Source organism: Myotis nattereri (assembly GCF_964212035.1).
Source record: "Myotis nattereri genome assembly, chromosome: 10".
Taxonomy (NCBI): Eukaryota; Metazoa; Chordata; class Mammalia; order Chiroptera; family Vespertilionidae; genus Myotis; species Myotis nattereri.
In genome coordinates this window covers 39,404,799-39,421,405 of record NC_138085.1, presented here as the reverse complement: position 1 = coordinate 39,421,405, position 16,607 = coordinate 39,404,799, and the positions used below count along the sequence as shown (strand labels likewise).

At 52.3% G+C, this 16,607-nt stretch overlaps 1 protein-coding gene across 1 annotated transcript in view; it reads right to left on the bottom strand.

Moving 5' to 3' along the window:
* Window positions 1-16,607, bottom strand: part of SLC4A5 (solute carrier family 4 member 5) — a 50,959-nt gene that overhangs the window by 7,937 nt on the left and 26,415 nt on the right. The window contains exons 11-20 of the mRNA XM_081100808.1: window positions 15,959-16,092; window positions 15,057-15,328; window positions 12,204-12,262; window positions 9,577-9,777; window positions 7,792-7,905; window positions 6,538-6,699; window positions 5,342-5,520; window positions 4,025-4,097; window positions 1,682-1,750; window positions 652-825 (exon numbers count right to left, since the gene is read on the bottom strand). Of these exons, the coding sequence (XP_080956934.1) occupies window positions 652-825; window positions 1,682-1,750; window positions 4,025-4,097; window positions 5,342-5,520; window positions 6,538-6,699; window positions 7,792-7,905; window positions 9,577-9,777; window positions 12,204-12,262; window positions 15,057-15,328; window positions 15,959-16,092 (1,437 nt within the window). The remainder of the gene's footprint in view (window positions 1-651; window positions 826-1,681; window positions 1,751-4,024; window positions 4,098-5,341; window positions 5,521-6,537; window positions 6,700-7,791; window positions 7,906-9,576; window positions 9,778-12,203; window positions 12,263-15,056; window positions 15,329-15,958; window positions 16,093-16,607) is intronic.

The following is a 16,607-nucleotide window of genomic DNA, read 5'->3' as shown; positions in this document are numbered from 1 at the left end:
ATGATGAAAGGGTTTCTTGCTTTTTTTTTTTATTCCTTACCTGAGGATAACTTTCTATTGAGTTTTAGAGAGAGTAGAAAAGAGAGGGAAATATCAATGTGAGAGAAACACATCGATTGGTTGCCCCCTGCACAGGTAAAACCAGGGCCCAGGCTGGGGAGGGTCCTGCAACCAAGATGCATGCCCTTGACCGGAATCAAACCCGGGACCCTTTGGTCCACAGGCTGAAGCTCTATCCACTGAGCCAAACCAGCCAGGGCAAAAGGGTATCTATTTAGCAAGATCTACTTCTGCACTTGGTTTGAATGTCAGCCGTGGGGACCTTAGTCTCATTGTCACACTTGCCCAGCTTCGCCATCCTGCCCCAGCTTCGCCATCCTGCCCCAGCGCAGGGGTGGTTGGGTGGCGTTTGCACTCTCGCTGAGCTTTGCCACCTGAGTGGAGTGGAGGTGGGAGTGCGAATGGCCACTGCAGGGTCTGACCACCGCACAGACCACCTTCGCTGCCCTCCCCGCCACCTGCCCCGCCCCACCTGGCCTGGATTCACAGCTCCAGTCTTGTTCTGTGCCTGCCTGACCAGTCAGGCCATCAGGGAGGAGAAAGCGAGAGCGGACCTCCAACCGGAGGGGAAGCCGGCCCCACCGCACTTACCATGACTGGGAAGATGATGGCGGCCACCGTGGACTTGAGGATCCAGAGCACGGCCAGGCAGAGGATCTGCACCAGAGTGAAGAGGTGGATCCGGCGCAGGGGCACGTGCCGCAGGAAGGCGTGGTCCGGCTGGTGCTTGGCCGGCATCAGGAAGAGCTTGCAGCGTTCCCAGAACTGGCGAGGAGGCAGAGGCTCAGCCAGCAGGGGGGGCCGGGAGCCCTGCTGGGGGCTTGGGGTGGGAGACGCAGTGCTACAGTGGGGCCTCATAGAAGGGAGCCCTTGGTCAGGCGTTAAGGACGCACAGAGAGAACTGGAAGTATAGGAGGACATACAGCGAGGTCTTGCACAGCAAGAGCTCAGGGGAGGGCTTGGGCCTTGAGTGAGGGCTGGGCCCTGAAACTGGCCACAGATGAATACCGTCCACAGTCAAAGAAAATGCAACTTAATTGCAACACAAATAATTCAAAACATCCTGGTATATCATGGTAAATAAAGAACAAGCCCGGCCTGTGTGGCTCAGTGGTTGAGCATCGACCTATGATCCAGGAGGTCAGGGTTCGATTCGAGGTCAGGGTTTGCTTCTCGGTCAGGGCACATGCCCAGCTTGCAGGCTCATCCCCAGTAGGGGGCGAGCAGTAGGCAACTGATTAATGATTTTCATCAATGTTTCTAGGTCTCTTGCCCGCTCCCTTCCTCTCTGAAATCAATACAAATATATTTTAAAAAAGAATGAAACGAACTGTGTTCTTCTGCCAGAGTTGCCCTAGAGGAGTCAGAGGTGTAGTGAAATGCTCCCTGGAGTCAGCCCCACCTGGGTTTTGAATGCTGGGCCTCGGTATCAGAGGGCCTACCTATACAGATTTAATGATATCACACCTATGAAATGCCCGGTATAGTTATTTACTTGGCACATAGTAAATGGTAGTCTTATTATTACCATTATTATTTCATTGAACTGGGAAAGCGAGCACTTGGGGTCTTGGTGACATGGACCCAGACTTGGAGCGCTGACCCCATGGGGAGGCCTTACCTGGATGCCATTCAGGGAGGCCACGCCCATGTAGAGGAAGACTCCGTACAGCACGGGCATGGGGATGTACTGAAACGAGAGAGGGGAGCAGAGAGGCTGTGGGCTGCCCCGTTCTGCATGAAAGTGTCTGCCGGTCACAGAGGCAGCCTGCCTGCCCCAGCTTCCCCCAGGCGGGAGGAGCTGGGTGGCTGGAGGACCTGAGGGTCTGAGAGCAGGTCTGGGGCTCTTCTGCCGCCTTCTCTAGCTGGGTGGCCCGTCTGGTGTGCAGTGCTCCCCCAGCCTGGCCCCCAGCTTTGGGTCCTGGAGAGCCATGTGGTCTGAAGATGTAGCTTCTGGAACACGGGAAAGCTCCATAGAAAGCCCCCTGCTTATTCCTGTCTGTCCCTTCCCACCTCAAGTCCCCGCTGAGGGCCCGAAGCTGGGCTGCTCAGCTTGTAGGGAGCTAGGGGCCTTTAGTGAGAGACCTACATCAGCAGGAAGTACCTGCTGACTAACAAAATCCATGCATCACACACAATCATATGAAGAAAACAAGAAGAGCCCGGCCGGCATGGCTCAGTAGTTGAGCGTCCGTCCACCTATGAACCAGGAGGTCACGGTTTGATTCCCGGTTGGGGCACATGCCCGAGTTGTGGGCTCGATCCCTAGTCGGGGGCCCGCAGGAGGCAGCCAATCCATGATTCTCTCTCATCATGGATGTTTCTAGCTCTCTCTCCCTCTCCCTTCCTCTCTGAAATCAACAAAAAGATATTTTTTAAAAAAAGAGCCCTGACCGGTTTGGCTCAGAGGATAGAGCATCGGCCTGCGGACTCGAGGGTCCCGGGTTCGATTCCGGTCAAGGGCATGTACCTTGGTTGCGGGCACATCCCCAGTGGGGAGTGTGCAGGAGGCAGCTGATCGGTGTTTCTCTTTCATCGATGTTTCTAGCTCTCTGTCCCTCTCCCTTCCTCTCTGTGAAGAATCAATAAAATATATATAAAAAAATAAAAAAAATAAAGAAACAAGAAGAAAAACAATGTACATGCCAACCACCACTATTCACCAACTCCCCACTAGTGCTCACAGGTAGAGTGCTTACTTTTTCAACAATGGGATCATATCATTGGACTGTCCTGCAGTCATCATTATGACTCTTTAGAAGCCTTTGGAGGTATTTCTCCACGGTCTCTCTAAGCTGTGTTTCTACTTTCCTTTCACTTTAGCTGCACGTGCGGCTCGCCACCATGAGCCAGGCTGCTCTGCTTCACTCCCGGGGTTTTTGTGTTGGAGCATGTGACATGGGAGAACCACAGTGCCATGCCCAACGGTTAGATACTATTTCAGCAGGTCAATAAATCTAACCAAACAAACGTCCTCTCTTTTAAAAGAAATTAGACTGTGTTCATTTTTTGAACATAAAGCATGGCTTGGACCCATATGCTGTAAACCTAAGAGATTTGAGCTGAAAGAAAGGAAATGTGGGGCCATGGCATCCTTCTGTTTGTAGTACACGGCCTGGGAGATGTTTGCCGAATTATGAAACGAGGTAAAAATGCAAAGGAACAACACCAGTTCTCAAGCTAGAAATACTTTCCATGGCAAAGGAATCCATCAACCTCGTGGCTCTTCCGTTTTTGTTCTTCACACCGCCACCCTGAAGGAGTCGTTCTGAGATATGCATAGGGGGAAATATCTGCATAAGATGGGGCAGCTACAACCAAGATGAACTCAAGACAGCAAAGTCTTTGAGGGCCGTGATTATGGGAAAGGGCCGCTGATAGGTGTTATGGGAGGAACCGTGTCCCCAGAATTCATGTGAAGTCCTAACCCCCAGCATCTCAGAGTGAGGACACACTCCGAAGGGACTCCCGTTTGATTTCGTCTCTTCCAGCTGCTCTGGAGGGACATGAGCAAGAGGAGCTCCAGGCTGAGTTGGAAAAGTCACTTGTGTGCCCAATACGTGCAACAGAAACGCAGGAAACTGGCCCCACGAACACGCAGAGAAGCCTCCCTGCAAGTTTTAAAGCAAGGAGGCCTCTCATGAGCCATAAACACAGCAACATGGACACACAACCAGCTCAGGAAGCTCCTGATCTAAGCGATGGACCTTGGCAGAACTTTCTGAGGGAAGCGTTTCACAGAAAGGTGAGGCGGACCCTGGGCGGGGTGGGTAGAACAGCGAGGCTGACTGCTGCTGCTGCTGATACAATTTTCCAGAAAGCAATGATGATGATGAAACATCTCTTAGGCCTAATAGAATCCTGCCTTTTTAGGGGCCATGTGGGGACCCTGCCCCACCTTTGGGGCATCAGGCCAGTGGTTTCCCAGGCAGACGGGGTCCTGGGGGAGGGTACAGGGCCTCACCTTCAGGATAGGAGCCAGGAAGACGGAGATTCCCGTCAGGATGAAGACGATGGTGCCGGTCACTCTCTGTTCCCTGGCAGAGAAGAGCACATGGTCAGGTAGACCGGGAGATGCTCCATGACCATTCCATGACCCTCTGTGGGCACCTCAGGTTATGGCCAAGGCCCTGGCCTCTGCCTTGTCCCCCCATTCCAGAGAGTAAGCCTGCTGCTCAAGGCCCAGCTGAGCACACACACGAGGAGAGGGAGCCTGGAGAGGCGCGGGTATTCTGTAGGGGTGTTTGGGAGGTTGTCCAGTGCAGTGACTAATAGTGGGGGTGCTTGAACCAGACAGACTTAGGCGGGCTCTGCCGCTTACTAGTTGTGTGGCATCAGGCCCTAAATGTCTTCACCTCAGTAGAAGAGAGATAATGGCACCACCTGGGGGCTGGTTGTTGTGAGAATGAAATGGGAGATAAAGTGCTTATTAACCCTGCCCTTTGACTACAATAAGATCCCACATTTGTAGGGCATGATTAATGAGGATTGGGGGGAGGGGGCCTGGCTGCTGGCGGAGCAGGTGTGACCGAGGGGGGGAGAGCAGGTGGGTGTTCCCATGTGCCCAGGTCCAGACATGGCGCAGGTGGGAGCTGGGGGCTCTGGGCCCAGCTGTCTGAGGCTCTGGGGTCTGGGAGGGGACTCTGCCCTGACCAGAGAAGTCTCACTCTGGGCAGAGTGGGCAAGTGGGGTCTCCTGGGGCAGTGGGGAAGGCTCTGAGGACAGCCACTTCTGAGAAGGCCAGTGTGTGGGGTGGGCTCACCCCGGAGAACCTCAGAGGGGGAGGGTGTGCTTCTGTGTCTGAAACAGGTCAGGGACCTGGCATGGGCATGAGAGGAACAGAGGTGACAGGCCACAGGCCACAGCCCAGGAGTGGGGGCGGTCCGAAAGGCTCTCTGAGGGAATGGAGATGGAGCAGGACCCAAGCCCACAGGAGGGCTTTGGGGGACAGTGAGGGCAGGGTGTCTTGGAGAGGAGACAAAGGGACATGTCAGACGTGGCCTGTGGGGCTCTTGAGGGGCCCATATAGGCGAGAGCTGAGAGTGTGGATACAGGCTATGGTGGTGCTTGGAATCCACTGAGACAAAAAGCATCACTCAGAACTGAATTTTCATCTCCCGCCCCCTCCCTTCAGGAATACCACTGCTCTCCATGTGGCTCCTGAGCTGTCAGAGCAGGGGCCTCTTTTGCCCAAATAACTTGATGGTAAAAGAAACCTGCTTCCCCTCCCCCAAACTGACCACTCCTGCTAGGGGTTCCCCAGGCCCAGAGCCCCACCTACCTGACCCCCAGGAACTGGGGCTGCTCCCCTGGGGCACTGGTCTCCGTTTCCATCTTGAGGCTGTCGATGTGGGCAATGGAGATGACGGTGGCCGCCACGTACCAGGGGAGCCCCATGAAGGAGCACAGGGCCATAAGGATGCCCACCCAGAACAGATCCAGGTGGTAGCCAGCAGCCTTCTGCAGGGGCAGGAGAGGAGAAGCTGTCTAGGAGCCTGTTGCTGGCAGGGTGGGGGTGAGACAGAAATCTCCCCGAAGCAGTCATTTGGTGGAGCATGGTTCAGGGCTCCCCTTGACCTTCTAGAGCAGCGGTTCTCAACCTGTGGGTCACGACCCCTTTGGGGGTTGAACGACCCTTTCACAGGGGTCGCCTAAGGCCATCAGAAAACATATATACAATTACATATTGTTTTTGTGATTAATCACTATCCTTTAATTATGTTCAATTTGTAACAATGAAATTGGGGGTCACCACAACATGAGGAGCTGTATTAAAGGGTCGCAGCATTAGGAAGGGTGAGAACCACTGCTCTAGACGGAACATTGAGGGGCTGCCATCCTGCAGTGCTCAGGCCTCATCAGCCTCAGGGTTTGGTGAGCCAGGGAAGGGGCACAGGTGAGGGAGGAGAGGGGTGTTCAGACTTGAAGAGGCCCTGGGCTTGGGTCCTTGGGAAGAGGGGCTCCTACGAGTGGCCACAATGTCTCTGCAGTTCCTGAATGGGGGCCCTGGCTGGGACAGGCCCGAGACCAAACCTAGAGAGGTCCAGATTGGGGTGGGGGAGAGGGTAGCCTGAATCTCCCCAGACCCAGAGGCAGGGTGGGGAGCTGCAGGAACCAGAAGAGCTGAGGATGCTCCTCTGCCTCATGGTTCTGGGTCAAAATCCCGTTAGGATCTGCTCTGACTCCCAAGGTCGCTGTCAGGAGGCACAGAGCTGGAGGGTCTCCCTGGGAGAAGCAAGGTGCCCAGTGGCCCACGCTGGACTTGGTCCTGGTCTTTGGATTAAGTCACTCTGGCCCTGGGGACCTTATTGCATTTGCAGGTCACATTTCTCCCCCAACCAGAACTCAGTCTTCTGGCCTCATATATTGCTTCAGAAATGGCCCAGAATTTTGACAGATTCACCATCTGTCCCCTTAGTTCCTTCTGACTTTGTGTAATGAGGGAGGTTGTGCCCCTGCTCCTAGCTCCAGCCTTACCCTCAGCTTGTTTTCCTTCCGGTTGACGATGACAGCTGTGATCTGCTGGTCCATGAATATCAGGATGGTCACCAGCAGGGCGGGCAGGATGCTCGCTGGGTACACCCACCATGGGTTCTTCCCAAAAGGGGCCACGAACCAGCCTCGGTCTGCCCTTGTGGGCTAGTGGAGCAAAGAGAGAGGGCCCTTTCCTCTCTCCCTTGTCCCAGTGCACTTGCCACCCAGGGCCCCCCTCTTCCCGCCTTCCTGCTTCCACCTGGGGTTCTTTTCAAGTGCAATCTTTTCTCTTAAAGACATCGACACCTGCAACTTTAGGACAAAGAGAGCCAGAGGCAGACAGATTTGGGAAGGAAGGAGATCATTGTGGCAGCTGCCTGGGGTTGGTTAGGAAACAGGGGGGTGCACAGGCAGAGAGTGTTGGGGGGGAGCTTGCAGCCACCACTTAATTGCAAACTAAAAAGATGCAGAAATGAGGCCCAACAGGTAAGAATAAAAAATTTGATGGGCCCACTGCCTGATGCTCTCCTTCAAGTCACCTGTCTGGGGAGCATTACACAATTGTCTGTAAAACACTGAACATCAATGCATATTGAGAATAAGGGGTTATCTATGCTGTGGTTTATTTTTTGTTTTACTTAAGAGAAAGAGGTGCTTTAATTTTCAAGACCAACACCAGTTTTATGGGCTGCGCTTAAGCTCCCTAGGAGAACCTTGAAGTGATATTGTGAAGGTCAAGCCCTCAAAGTCAGGAAGGGCCAGTTCTGGAACCCGTACCTCCCAGCTTCATATAGAAGGAGGGTGCTCCTTGGGAGGTAGTGGGACTCAAGCTTAGCTACAAGCAATGGCACAAACTATGGACTCTGGGGAATTTGTGAAGCAGTGATTCTCCTGATGCTGGTCTGGGACCACACTTTGAGAATCACTGTTCTAAAGGGTCATTTTCAACAGAACCCAGGCGACCAAGCTGCGGACTGCCAGGAGTCAGGGAATTGTAGGCCCTCAAGTGGCAATCAAGGGCTTCAGCTAGATTCCACCACCTCCCACCCTGTGGCCACACAGTGGGGTTTCGTTGTGAATATGGCCCCAACCCCTCAGCTCAAAGGGTCTCCCCTGGGCGGCTGTTCTGCACAGGAAGGGTGGAGCATGCACAGAGAGCCCGCAGGGTCACTGGGCTGAGAGTCCTGACAGTCGGATCAGTGTAGAGGGGACCAGATCTGCAGCCGGTGAGCAGCAGAGCTACTGCCCAGAGCAAACCTTGATGACACTGGGCACATGCAGCTTGGGGGTTTCCAGCCCGAAACAGGCATCGATTCCACAGAACAACAGGATGGAGAAGACAATGGAAAAGTCAGCTACCAGGGCCCGGATCTGCAGAAAGATGAGCAAGTGATTGAAATAGCCACCCACCTGCAGGTGGATATAGTTCCCAGGCAGCAAAGAGGAGGATGGTTACGAGCGTGGGCTTGACCTAGGCTCAGCCCTCACTGGCTATGTGATCTTGGGAAAGCATGTCATCTCTCAGAGCCTCGGTTTCCGCATCTGTTTAGTGAGGATAAGGATAGCACCTACCTCATTGGCATAAGTGAGCCATGATGCATTCCAAGGGCTTGGCATTTATTAGTCCAAGTGGGAACTGTTGTTATGCACATGGCATGGCAGCCATCGCTGACATCTTTTGGTGTGACAGACTGAACTGGGTCACCCAACAGTGCTGGTAAGGACAACGGCTGAACTCTGAAGAAAACCTTAGCTCCTAAAAATGTGTGACAGATTGTTGCTCTGCCACCCGGGCCCCTGGCTACCCTCAGACCTTCTTTCCACTAAGAGTCCATGGCCTCTTGCTCCTCTGTTTCAGGAGGCCCATCCTAGGCCAGGCTCTGGACCTCATCTCCCTGCCCTCTGACCGCCCTTCCACACCACCAGCTACCCTGTCACCCTTTTTGTATCTCTTCAGAGACAGCAGTTTCCATCGAACAATAGGGAAAGCAATTAGGAGGGGCAGGGGCAGGCTATGTATGGCACAATGAATTCATTCCCTGTACCTCCTACTCCCCTTTAAAACGGGTATTAAAATAACATATGTAATTAATTTTAAACATTATGGAAAGGACCAAGATCTTAATAAATGGTGAGGTATACTATATTCATGGATCAGAAGATTCAAAATTTGAAGGTTGTCATTTTCCCCCAAATTGACATGTAGAGTCAATATAATCTTATCAAAACTCCAATAAGTTTTTATTTTGGTGAAATTTAAGATGATTCTAAAAGTTATTTAGAAATGCAAAAGGCCAAGGCATTATTGAAAAAAGGGACAAAGAGGTTGGTCTGTAAGATATACAGACTTATTATACGATGGTGAAGATTGTGATATTGGCATCCAAATAAACCAATGAAGCAGAATAAAGAACCTAGAAATAGACCTCACCATGTGTGAAATTTGATAAATGGCAAAGGAAGCATTGGAGAGCAGTGGGGGAAAGAAAGATTTTTTTAAAGTGCTGGAATAATAGGCTATCTATTAAAAAAAAGAGAAATACTATTTCATACTATATTGCAAAAGCAATTCTGATAGATTATAGATCTAATATGAAAGGAAAACAATAAAACTTTTAGAAGATAACATTAGAGAATATCTTCTGTCCAATATTTTCCTCAAGGAAAATTTTGATATATTTGATTGTAGTAAAATTAATAATTTCTATTAATAAAAAGATATCATTAAGAAAGTTACAAAGGCCAATAAAAGAGTGTGAGAAGATAGTTGCAACACATAAGAGAAATGGACATTTAAAAACCACAGAGGTACTACTACCCAAAAAGGCTAAAGACAAAAGTCTGACAATACCAAGTGTTATCAAGGGTCCTTAACAACAAGGGGACCCAGCTCTCTCTGACTCCAAGTCTGCGCTGTTAACCTGAAAAACCTCGGTGAGCCAGTGCTGACGTGTCCATCCTGCGAGCGGGTCAGAATTTTTTCAGGGAGATCTTGTGAACAGTCTGACTATAGGCCCCCTTCTAACTGCAGGGTGAGCTTACCTTGGTAGGAAAATAGCGGCTGAATTTGAACTTTTTCAGGGTCAGGGTCATAGAGTACGTCCCGAAGAAAAGGATGAAGGACATGAGTGCCAGGTCTGGGATGAACTGGCAGGAATTCCCGAGCAGGCGGCCACCGTAGTTCAGACACTCCTTCTTGCTCAGCAGGGACCAGTCCAGCGCTGTGAGGTTAAGGGGGTTGTACTTGGAGACCAAGCACAGGAGAGAAAGGGTCAGGGCCATCCTCATGGGTCAACTGTGCCCCCTCATCCCGCTCCCCCCCCCCCACTCCCTGCAGTCCTAGGCAGCCCACACGCCCCTCCTGCTCTCTGAGGGGCCCTAGCCTTTCTGCCCCATGGCCCAGCCACAGAATGATGCTCCTGGAGGCAGGTTGCTTTAAGGAAGGACCACAGGAGGCTCCGCTGGGAGAGTAGAAGCTGAGCTGTGTTCTTACTTGTGTTCTAGGATGCACTGCTGTGTTCGCACGGAGGAAAAGCGCAGAGGGTGGGATGCCCTCCTCCTCCTCCGCAGGCCTCGCTCCCAGCTCAGCTCACCTCCTTCCTAGAGTGTCGCACACGTACTCTTCCCTTTCCTATCCCTGTACACACCCTCTCACATATTGGGGCTCATATCCCACCCTTGTTTGACCCTTCTTGGGTCAGCTGCTTCAGGCACTTCCCCTTTTGGTGTCCCCGATGCCCAAAATCCAGGGCATGCAACCATTTTATATGTATAAATATGGAGGAATGTATATGATATATTCTTATGTATATTCCTATACACATATTTATATATACATACATATACAGTATATGTTCTTAACATATATACATACATATAAGTGTACCTATGTGTACATATATGCATATGTGTATATACCCACATATATATTCACATATGTCTCTAAGTGTAATAAAAGGAGGAATAAAAGGAGAGTAATTTGTAATAAAATTTAACATTTTTTAAAAATTTAATGTGTACATTTCAGGCACATACATAATGAAGTAAACAGATGCTTGCAGCTATAATGGATGTGTGGATAAGAGAAGCGTGGTGGTTTGCCATAATGACAATGCCCCAACGAATCATGACTCCCGTGTACACGCTCCTTTGCAATGTGACACTGACAGTTCTCATCAAAAGGTGCAGTCTATTTCTCCGCCCTTTAAATCTGGGCTCCCCGGGGCCTGCTGAGACCAACAGGATGGAGAGGAAGTGCTCTGAGCAGGTTCTGAGCCGCGGCCCCAAGGAGCTTTGCGGCATCTGCTCTCACCCTCTGGAACCGAGAGGCCACGGTGCTGTGAGAAGGCTCAGGGTGGGAGAAAAACCACATGAAGAGAGAGGCCCCGCCGTCTACTAATGCCAGGTGTCCCTGAATCGCTGTAGCCATTACACATGCCCCCTGCAGGGTAGCAGGCCTCTACTCTCCATTGGTCTGGCCCGACGTCTCTCCCAGCTCATCTCTGTGGTTTCCCTGCATGACCCCCACCTCACACTGTCTCAGCCGATGGCTCACTCGCTGTCCTGGACAGGTTTGTGCTTTCCCTCTTGTGCCCTTCTGTCTGTGCTGGTCCCTCGACGGGAATGGGAATGTACTTCTCTCTACAGAAGCCACTTTGCCGGCCTTTAAGCCCAGAGGGCGTCCCAGGGTCTGCAGGAGGCCTTCCTCCCAGCTCAGGAGCACACGCTCGGCCTGTGTTTGACACACGGCAGCTCTGCGTGTGCTGCCCGGGACCTTCCAGGTTCATCCACAGGCTTAGGACAAGCAGGTTGAGGGCAGAACCAGGTCGTTCCCACCTGTCTTCTTAGCCCTCACAGAGCGCACAGCACCTTGCGGATAACAAGTACTCAGACACAGGCGCTGGCTGATGCCACTCCTCCTCTCTCCAGATCAGATATTTGAAAAATCTTAGGTTAAACTGCCAACGGAGCCGTCAGCCACCTGTGCGGGGTGACTGAAGGAGCGACCTGGGGGACATGAGAGGCTCAGGAATCTCCCCGAGCGCCAACCTACCCTTCACCTGGTTTCGGACTTCCCACCATTGGAGCCTGAATCTTTACGCATTAAATTTTTACAATATACATTACATTTTATTATAAATTACTCTCCTTTTCCCTCCTAATAATGGAGGCTACCGCTCATTATTATTGGGAAAAGCAGGCCAGGTCTGAGGGCCTGGGGCCCCTGAGCACAAGGACAGACCAGACACAGTGAGGAGGGGGCATGAATATGAAGTAAACAGGGAGGGGCCTGCAGGTGGGAACTGGGGATCCCAGGTAGAAAGGCAGGAAGAGGTAGAAAGGTGGATGGGAAACTGTTCACAGCATTGTTTATGCAGCCTTCTTTATTCCTCATGTCTACCTCCCCTGTGTGTGTGTGTGTGTGTGTGTGTGTGTGTGTGTGTGTGTGATATTTATGCACATACATCTTATGGCGTAAGGCATGTTACAAAAAGGGATTTTGACAGAATACACATAAAATTCACATGTGCATTGACAAGGCTCCACAGGGGACCCTGACGGGCAGCTGGGTTGACCTTGCAAGTCTGGGTTGCCATAAGATGGCCTCAGTTTCCCAACTTTCCCACTCTCCCCACAAAGCTCTCAAGTGGTAAGAGGAAAGGACTTACCAGAGAAGTGTTGGTGTTTGGTGGCAGCAGGGCTGAGGCATTGAACCCGGTTATGTTCGCTGTGGGTGAGCGTAGGACATGGGGAGGGTCAGCAGCTGCTGGGCAGGGGGCCTGTGACCACCCCCCCCCACCCCCCCACCCCCGCTCCGGGCCCCCACTCTTCCCATCTTCCTCCAGTCCCATAGAGCCAGGGATTGGCTCCTTTGTGAGGGCGGCTCATCGAGCCCCACCGCTCTGCACTCTCCTCACTTTGTCCAGGGACAGCGGGGTGGGAGGGAGGGGAGCAGGGAGGTGGTGGTGGGCCGCCCCCCACCCCCCCAGCCACAGCTCCAAGACCAGCTGGGCCAGGCTAAGGCAGCTGCTCTCTGATGCTGAAGGGCTGGCTCCATAACCTGAAGTAAGGGAGCTGCTACCAAGACCAAGGGCTGACACACATCAGTGAATAACGTGCCTTGTGCATCCCTACCGGCCACTGGACTCACGTCTTTAAACATTTTCAAAGAACTTAACTCTATGCCATGCACCTTGCCAAACCTTTACACCAGAGGTCCTCAAACTTTTTAAACAGGGGGCCAGTTCACTGTCCCTCAGACATTCCACACATGCGCACTGCGGGCCCGGGAAGAGCCGGCTGCTAAGCAGGACAGGCAGCGGCGGCAAAAACACCCAGTGGGCCGGATAAATGTTCTCGGCGGGCCGCATGTGGCCCGCGGGCCGTAGTTTGAGGACCCCTGCTTTACACACATCATCTGGCTAAGTTCCAAATCTGAGAAAAGTCCCCCCATTTTAAAGATGAGGTAACTGAGGCTCAGAGAGGTCAAGTAACCTGCCCATTGCCCAAGGTCACACAGCTCATACTTGGAGGAGCCAGACCCATCCCAGGCAGGCTGGCCCAGAGCCTAGACACCTCCCAGCTCCGCCCAGTGAGCGTCTTCCCTGTCCTACTCCTCTCCACACACACTTCCCTTCTCCCCGTCCTGGCCCCATCCGCATGGGCAGTTTTTGTTTGTTTGTTTGTTTGGTAGGTTTTTAGGTCAGCTGGGCCTGCAGAGCTGGTTGGCTTTGACGTTATCTTCTCTAACCTGCGCTTGCTCCAGTGGAAGCTGAGGAAACAAACCCCGTCCAGCCTCAGCATCCCTCACTCTAAGTGGAGCTTGTGAGGGTTCCATCAGGGCAGTGAGAAGAGTTGAGAGGAACTGTGAGGCCTGCCCTGGGGGGTGTGGCCACTCACTACAAAGGCAGGTCTTGGAGGGCCACTTCTGCCCTCTCTCTTGCTCCCGCATTGCATGGGTGCGCAATGGCCAAGTCCTCCCGCCCTCCTCCTCCAGGGAAGGCTGACTGAGTGGTACCTCTGCAGCAGGTTTGGGGAGGGAGCAGGCCTGCCCGCCAGTTTGCTGGTGACAAATCTGAACTGCGCTGCCAGCCCCATCTGGCTCCTGCTGGCTGTGGTTAGGGGCCCAGAGGGCAGAAGAGGTTATTCTTGAAGCTTCCGTCAGCCCCCAACAAGCTGTCATGGGTGGATGTGACCACAGGGCCCTCTAAGTTGCTCACTTCCGGGGAAACTCGGCTGGATGTGGGGAAGGGACCTAGCTGCGACCTAGGTCACAACACTCCTAGCAGCTCCACACCCCAGAGCAGCGGTCGCCAACCGGTGGTCCACAGACCACTGGTGGCCCGTGAGGTCCGGAAGGTTGGCGACCACTGCCCCAGAGGGCTGTTACCATTATTCTGAGCAAAGCTTCATTTCCTAGAAATCAGGGACATTTGCTGCCTCTCCTCATGCCATTGACCAAGAAGACGTGATGCACAATTAACAACGAACAGAAAAGGTGGCACAAAGGCTGGCTCGAGTCTACCACTTGCCAAAACCGGTTTGGCTCAGTGGATAGAGCGTCGGCCTGCGGACTGAAAGGTCCCAGGTTCGATTCCGATCAAGGGCATGTACCTGGGTTGCGGAGATGTGCAGGAGGCAGCTGATCGATGTTCCTCTCTCATTGATGTTTCTAACTATCTCTCTCCCTTCCTCTCTGTAAAAAATCAATAAAACATATTAAAAAAAAAAAAAGTCTACCACTCAACAGGTGGGGACTTCCAGCTACTGCCTGGGCCTGTGAGCTGGGCTTCCTTCCACTGCCAACCACACCGGACACTCCTGTGATGTCCTCTGCTGAGGCTTAGCCATTCTTTCATATGGGGAACTTTGTAGGTTTTATCAGAAACCCACTTTGAGATGAAGAAGGAAGAATTATAACATGGGAGAGTCCAGAGAGTGTCCCGGTATCAAATAGTTTGAAATTCTAGTGTTTGCAAATGGTACTCACTTGGGATGAAAGCAGCCAAGTCAGTGTGTGCAGCATCCATAAACAGAATACAAGTCAGTTACAATGGAAACAAGATTAAATTGAAAAAGAAAGTGCCCCAAACAAGCCTTTGTGCTGCAGTGACAATGAGTGACTGCCATAGTCCGACTTGGTTTTGCAGTAACACTGGGAAGATGAACCATTAGCAAGCAAGTGGCCCGTGGACTGGGAGAGAAACCCTCCTCAGTTAGTTACCCCTCCCCAGTCGCCTAAATGTCTAGAACTTTCCTTTTCATATTCTTCTAATCAAAACAACTTGTCCTGGTTCCAGTTCCTTTATTCTCTGATTACACCCCTGGGCTCTGGTAGCATGACCCTCATTAGAGTTACTGTCCCCTAGGTTTTCTTCCAAACACGGGGTTCAAGACTCTGCCTTTGCCCTCTTGGGACAGTAGGTGCCCTTCAAAGCAAGCTCACCCTCCTGCATTTGAGAAGAGACACAGATGAGGGGAAGAGGGTGGGGGGCCAGGGCACCACTGGGGTTACTGCTCACCTGTGTCCGGAGCGACGCACTCGCATTTGTAGGTGGTGATGGAGTCAGGCTTGAAGTCCATGTTGATGGGGTAGTACTTGAAGGCACTGATCATCTTCTTGATGGCATCATAGATGAAGATGAAGCTGATGAGGGTGGAGAAGCCCTCCTCAGTGAAGCGGGTGATGTACTTGATAATAAAGCTGGCGTCCGTGGCCACCAAGACAAGGCACTGGATGGCTGAGTGCAGGCCAATCCAGAGGCGGAACTCCATGTAGTCCAGGCCATTGCCTCTGGAAGGCAGAGGAAAGTGAGGGGCCTCCAGCCCAGGGCTCTGGGCTGTGCTTGGCTCCCCAGACACCCCCTGAATGACTCATCTGTCCCTCCTATGGCACAGATGCCCTCCTAGGAACTGCAAGAGGCCTGGGGACAGGGACAATTGGGACAATTCCTGGGTGGAGTTGTCTGGTCTTTGAGAATTCTGAAAAAGGATCTCATGGGATGACAGGAAGGTGCTAAGTCTAAGACATCTCAGTCCTCACATTTTGGTAACAAACATGTGAATGAAAAAGAATAATAATAAGGAATTTCAGTCTGATGGCTGGGGCAGGCCTGAGAATGGCTTCATGGCTGGCCAGGTTAGAACGGAGCCTTCCGACCTCCAGCTCAACTTCTCATGCCCTGCACTGACTTCCAAGTCACCACTGCTCACAAGCAGAGTGCGGTGAATTCTCTCCTCTCGTCTTGCCTGCATGTCTCCCTACCCGCTGTGCTAATATACACGAAGGTGACTTAGAGGCAGGTAGCCAGGGGAAGTCAGGGGACCACCTGGCAATGCTCTCTGCACAGGTAAAGACAGCTTTGGACCTGCTCGCCCCTGCCCCCCCACCCCGGTCTCAGCAGACCGCCCGAGGAGCACCTACTTGCTGAAGTCGAAGAGGAGCTTCTCGAAGATGAGGATGGGCCCTGTGCTGCTCAGGATGATGAGGGGCTGTCCCGAGAAGAGGCAGAACAAGAAGCCGGCCATGGCGGTGCCCAGGAAGCTCTCCATCACTCCCTGGGGGCACAAGGAATGTGAGGCTCCGGGAGACAGAGGGGTCCTTTGGCACAAAACAGATCATACCTGTCTCACCAGGGACCCAGGCCACAGTGCTCATCCTTTATTCTAGGCCCTCTGCTTCCCAAATTCTGTTCATCTCCTACCCCACAACCCCCCACATCACTCGAATTCCACTGGGATGAAGGTCCTGTGTGACTTCCTTTTGGCACCCCGGGACCTAGGAAACAGGGCTGCCAATGGTTCCACTGGTCCCCGTGCCCATGCTACTCCCAGAGGACAGCCCATTTACCCATCCAATCACTCAGTCATTCTACTAGGTGCTTTTCGAGGTTAGACCATTCATTCATCCAAAATTCACTAAGTGCCTACTATGTATCAGGCACTGTGCTAATTACTGGGACCCATCAGTAAACAAGATCATGCATTTTCAGTCTAGTGGGAGATACAGACGAGTAACCAGGCAATTTCTATACAGCAGTTTCTCAACTTCAGTACTACTGACATTTCAAGCT